The 5,769-nt window shown below is 41.1% G+C and overlaps 1 protein-coding gene across 2 annotated transcripts in view; it reads left to right on the top strand.

Moving 5' to 3' along the window:
* The window catches only part of dclk1a (doublecortin-like kinase 1a), a 53,759-nt gene that overhangs the window by 23,960 nt on the left and 24,030 nt on the right, over nucleotides 1–5,769 (top strand). For both annotated transcript variants that reach the window (XM_014003296.1, XM_014003297.1), the window contains exon 5: nucleotides 1,065–1,172. In XM_014003296.1, coding sequence (XP_013858750.1) covers nucleotides 1,065–1,172 — 108 coding nt within the window. The remainder of the gene's footprint in view (nucleotides 1–1,064; nucleotides 1,173–5,769) is intronic.

Here is a 5,769-nt window from a genome sequence, read left to right as displayed (position 1 = left end):
ATGCATGCATGCATACTGTATATACACACAGATTTAATGTGTTCTATAATAAAATAATTAGAACTTTGTACTGTTGTTTTTAATGTACAGGTTTGTTATGCTAACGAAATGCAGGGTATATAATTAAAGCAAGAACTTGTCACACACAGGTTGCTCACAAATGTGAATCCTAACAAACTGAAAAAAAAAACCTCTCATGCTCCCAGTCAGGGTAAATAATATTCTAAATGTCAGCATTTAAAGCGAAACGCACCCAAAACACACCCAGACACAGATGCATGGAAGTCAAAGGGATCCAAGCAACACTCTGTGTGTCTGTGGTGTTTCCTGTGGAGCATGACACCTCGTCATCCTCTGGCAGACAGGGCGCAGGAGGCAGGAACAGGCAGACAGGAACACTGAGTGACAAACAAAACCGACAGACAGTCGGAGTCAGAGCTGCACACATCTTCGCCTCCTTTCAGCACCGCTATAATTATCGCCTCTGCTTTAACTCTGGCACGCTGTCATCGCGTTAACGCGCCGCATCGTGCATTAATCACACACAGATCAACACACACATACCATGGGAGCGGGCTTCTCTCCACTTGTCTTAAATGTTAATGAGCTATAATGGGGCTGGGTTAATGAACAGGAGAGGAGGAAAGTTTTGTGGAGGAAAAGGCCGGGAGGGTGTGTAAGTACTATCATAAGGCTCATTTATTTTAATCATATGCCTGCAAAGTATGAGTCCTAGCTGTCCCGCCTGAAACACTGATCTTTTTCTCTGGAAAGTGACCCGTTTCTGTATGGAGTTCCATTTGTGCCAAAAATATGTTGTTGAGCCTTTGTCCATGTGTCAACACAAGGTTTGAGAACATGGACAAAGGCTCAACAACACATTTTGGCACAAATGGAACTCCATATTTCTGCAGGAGGAGTCCTGAAGTTTAGCCCAGCTGTGTTCAGAAATCAGTAGATAGCATGCTACTATTAGCAGATGTTTTATTGGATCGATTAATGAAATCAAAGGTATTTGTGCTTCCCTGAACAGTTCTGCATCTGATTTTTTTTTGTGCTTGCAGAGTGCCGTATGATGAAGTCAGTGACCTATGGCAAGATGTCGGGCTCTGTCAACCGATGCTCCCCCAGGACTGTTATTCAAACACACCGCAGCAAATCTCCAGCGTCTGGTAAAGCTGTTTTATTTCCCTTCTTGTCCTTTCTTTTTTGTGTGACTGCAATTAAGCATCTTGCAAAACAAGCAAAAAAAGAGTGTTTATTTTTACTCATGCATCGGTGCGTTAATACAAAAGGAATGTTTACAGTGTTTCACACCCAGTGAGTTTTGTGTCCTAAAATGTCCTCATCAGATTGTCTAGTTTTCACRCTCATTACGTCCATCCACGCTGCAGCACAGTGTGAACAAACRCTACAAAGAAATCAGGGTTTCTTCAGATCATCTGGCGTTGCGAGGGTGCGGATAGGTGAGCTGCGTCTAGCTGGATGCAGAATTCAAATGAGAACAATTTCGCAAGGGAGAGTGGAAAGATATGCAAACAGTGCTGAGAGAGGTAACACACACACACACACACACACAAAAATGAGGGAGAGGGAGTAAAGATGAGAGGGGCTGGTGACTCAATCCTGCAGCTCCCCGCTAGCTGCTTTTCACCTGACATACTAATGAAATGTCATGAAGCTGTGAGAGCTTGCTTTTGTATCGCCTCTATTGTTTGTGCCTGATGGTACACCAAAATAAATAAAAATAAACACCTCTTTTAGAGGAGACAGAAGACAAACATGTTCAAAAAAATCATTAATTAATTCCAGGAGTGTTTTTTTCCAGGAAACTGAAATCAGCTCTCACTAATGCACCAAACATTCAGCCTTGTGTGGATTTGGTAATTAGCTCAAAGCTTTAGCAAATTTCAATTTATTTATTTATTTATTTTTTGATTGCACAGCTTGAGCTCTGGCTGTTATCATTAGTTATGCAACTGCACACTCAAGTTTTTCATCCTGGCTGTAATTATTTAGTTACTTGCTGCGCACAGCCCCATTGGGTCACAGATGATTCAGAGGATGATGCAACGACCAAAAACATTTTGTTCCACCTTCTGTTTTAAGGACACGAATGTGGACAGGATGATAAAGTCAGGAAAGTGCATAAAAGATAAGACGGGTATTGAAGAAAAAAAAAGGTTATGAGTGTGAGTCATGCACAAAAATGAGGGTCTGGAATAAAGTTGTGGATTTTACAAATGTGTCTGTGTGAAAGAGAGAAAACAAAAGTCAGTGAGGTGGTGTTAGAGCATGTAGTTACATAAAAAATACACAATAAGCTAGTGACACCCATATATGGCAGAGACTTCCTGGAAAATGTCCCCGCTGTTGGAGACGGAGCTGACTGAGTCTCGCTCCCTGCTGGAACCTTGAGTCAGTCCGTGCTGCCGTTTCGCTCGCATGAAATGTTCTCCTTCTGGCTCTCCCTCTGCTGCATCATCAAGTGTTGCTGGTGACGGTTTTATATTTACTCCCTAAAACATTGGCTGTTTGTAGTGGAAGAGTTGAGAGAGGAGTCACGGCATAAAAAAGAATGATGAACCTGATGTTTGTTCTTCTTACGGCAATGCTTAAATCTTCATTCTGTTACTGATGACCACACAAAGTAATAAGATGAAGAAAAAAGGTAAAGTATTTTCTGTAAAAATGCAGTGTGAATGCTGAGAGCCCTGGTCTTACCAAAACATGGACTTTACTGCAGGTTTTCAGGCACATTGAAAACATGCTTCAAAGTCCTATAATAATTTTCTCTGACAGTCCTCAATCGATTCCAAGCCGAGCTAAAGCCGCAGAGCAGATGTTAGGCGTGAATTATCTCTAAGACAGCGAGCATATAGCGCAACATGAGTGCCATCAAACACCACCTGGTGTCCCTCTGCATGTCTGGCTGCCTCTCGCTGTGCAAAAAGAAAAAAAAAAGTTTGCAACGGAGACCTGGAATCTGCTGGAGAGCAGCGGTTTATGTGAGAACAGAGAGAAATAGCCCTTGTAGTGGCATGGAATATGTGTTAAAGAAGTGTTTGGCGGATTAAAAGAATTCACACTTTCATCTCTGCCTCCGGTTTGTTTACTTTGAATTAAKTTTATATGGGTTAATGTTACAGTTGGGGATTGATCAGATTAATGTACTTCACCTAATCCTGGTCTGTTTACTCGGATAATGTGTCCAAACAATCAAAACTCCTGAAAGTAACGAGAAAAAAAATTAGAGAAAAGAACTGTAGAGAATCCAGTCCCATTTTAACCCTTATGTGTCATTCAATTTAGGAATTTAAAAACCAGTACTGCCCCGTTYCTTTCTTTTCTTTTATTTGGATCCCCATTAGTTGCAGTTTTTGCAACTACTCTTCCTGGGGGTCCACACATTAAACATAAAACAACACAAAATACATAGCATACATAGTTCACATGAATTCAAAACAACAATAACTGCACAATAAATAAATAACAAATACAAATACAAATATAAAAATAAAAATAGAGGTCACAGCCTTTCTGGGTAGAGTTTGCATGTTCTCTCCGTGCGTGCGTGGGTTCTCTCCAGGTACTCCGGCTTCCTCCCACAGACCAAAAACATGACTGTTAGGTTAATTGATAACTCTAAATTGTCCCTAGGTGTGAGTGAGAGAGTGAATGGTTGTTTGTCTCGTTTGTCTCTATGTGTGGCCCTGYGATRGACTTGCRACCTGTCCAGGGTGTACCCCGCCCCTCGCACTGTGACTGCTGGATATGGGCACCAGTGACCCACGCGACCCTGAACAGGAAGAAGCGTGTACAGAAAATGGATGGATGGATGGATGCCTCCCGAAGCTCCAGACTGTACCGACGAACAGTAATCTAGCTGAGACAAAACAAGAGGTTTAATCAAATTTATAACCATATTATCCGTCAAAAATCTCTACTCCTACCCATTTTACTCACCATGTCCTGATGCATCTCAGTAATCCAGGTAAAAAATCAAAAAGAAAAAAATTGTATAGGTCCTCTGGACGGGTTCTTCTCTAATGAAACGTTTCGTCTCTCCTCCAAGAGACTTCTTCAGTCTGAGTTTCAGGCAAAATTCAGGCTTTTAAGCCCTGCCTCCATGTGACTGATACTCACATCACATGGCTATCGTCGACACCTAATTAACACCTATTGTTAACAGGGGGTGGAGTGATACTGGCTATAGCAATGCTGTAGGAGGGGGACAACTGAAAACGGAGGCCTCCACCTCTGTTTAATGATGGACGGTCTTTCTTCACAAAAATGGCTTCTTTTTCTCCTCTCTCAAACCAACGTTCCTCTCTATCAAGAATGAGAACATCCTCATCTCTGAAAGAGTGACCGCTGGCCTGTAAATGAGTGAAAACTGCAGAGTTCTGGCCATTAGATGTAGCTCGTCTGTGTTGGGACATTCTTTTGAACAGTGGTTGCTTTGTTTCCCCGATGTATAACTGGTCGCAGTCCTCCTGGCACTTAACAGCATATACAACATTGCTCTGTTTGTGCCGGGGCACCGDATCTTTGGGKTGAACCAGCCTTTGCCGTAATGTGTTTTGGGGTTTTACTCACCATGTTTGTTTGATTTATTTCAAAAATGTGAACTTTATACAGAAAATCATTTTAAAGGGGGGGTATTGTGTATTTTCCTGGCACGTCGTTCAATTCTTTACCATGGTAAAATAACTAGTTGTTATGAAAATGTGTCAACCCCCTACTGTTTCTAACGCTTCTGCTTCATCATGTCCTTACAACAATGCTTCAGGGGAGGGGTGATCTGGCTGGAGCTCAGCTGAGGRCCGAGCTCCAGGSAGGAGCTTTGTTCAAATAGGCGGTGCTTTGTACCAGCAAGCGTTTAGGCAGTTCCACATGGCTACCACAGGAGATTCAGGGATGAATGAGTCAAAACAACATTCTGAGTATGATTTTTGTTGAGGGAATGACATTATAACATGATATAAAGTTCAAAGATTTTCATTTTGCATAACAACCCCCCTTAAAGCAATGACGAGAGAAGCAAGAGATAAAGAAGAACCTACAAAACATAAAATAAAATAACGTGTCATAGTTTTTTGTAAAGGGAGTGGGAAGAAATGCTACTTATAAACTCACTCCTTCACCAGTTGTTATCAGTTTCTACTGGTCTAATTCCTTATTTATAAAACCATTAATGGAAATAATAGACAACTCTACACTCCTTTTAGTCCACAAATTTCCCTCCACACACACAAATACAAAAATACTTCCTCACAGTGCGCACAATAACAACTTTCAATTGACAAACACGCTCTTAAATTATAGCTTCCTTCCCAAAAATAAAAAAAGTACTTTCAATATTTTTAGGTACATTTTCTTGTTTGGCTCTTTGCAGAATTGGCAACGTTTAGAACTTTACCAGATCTGGAAAGTTCTGTTGAGCTGTAAGAATCGATTGTTTGTATAATCTTTATAACCTGCATTGTGAAACAAACTGCATTTTTTTATGAAGAATAAAAAGTGAACTTAGTTTTTTTCTGTACATAAAACTCAATTTAAGATGATCAGGCATGCAAACACAACACTGGCTATATGTCAGTGGATTTTATACACTCACCGGCCACTTTATTAGGTACACCACGCTAGTAACGGGTTGGACCCCCTTTTGCCTTCAGAACTGCCTTAATTCTTCGTGGCATAGATTCAACAAGGTGCTGGAAGCATTCCTCAGAGATTTTGGTCCATATTGACATGATGGCATCACAC

The sequence above is a fragment of the Austrofundulus limnaeus genome, unplaced genomic scaffold (assembly GCF_001266775.1).
Source record: "Austrofundulus limnaeus strain Quisiro unplaced genomic scaffold, Austrofundulus_limnaeus-1.0 Scaffold17, whole genome shotgun sequence".
NCBI lineage: Eukaryota > Metazoa > Chordata > Actinopteri > Cyprinodontiformes > Rivulidae > Austrofundulus > Austrofundulus limnaeus.
This window is presented reverse-complemented; position numbering and strand designations above follow the sequence as displayed.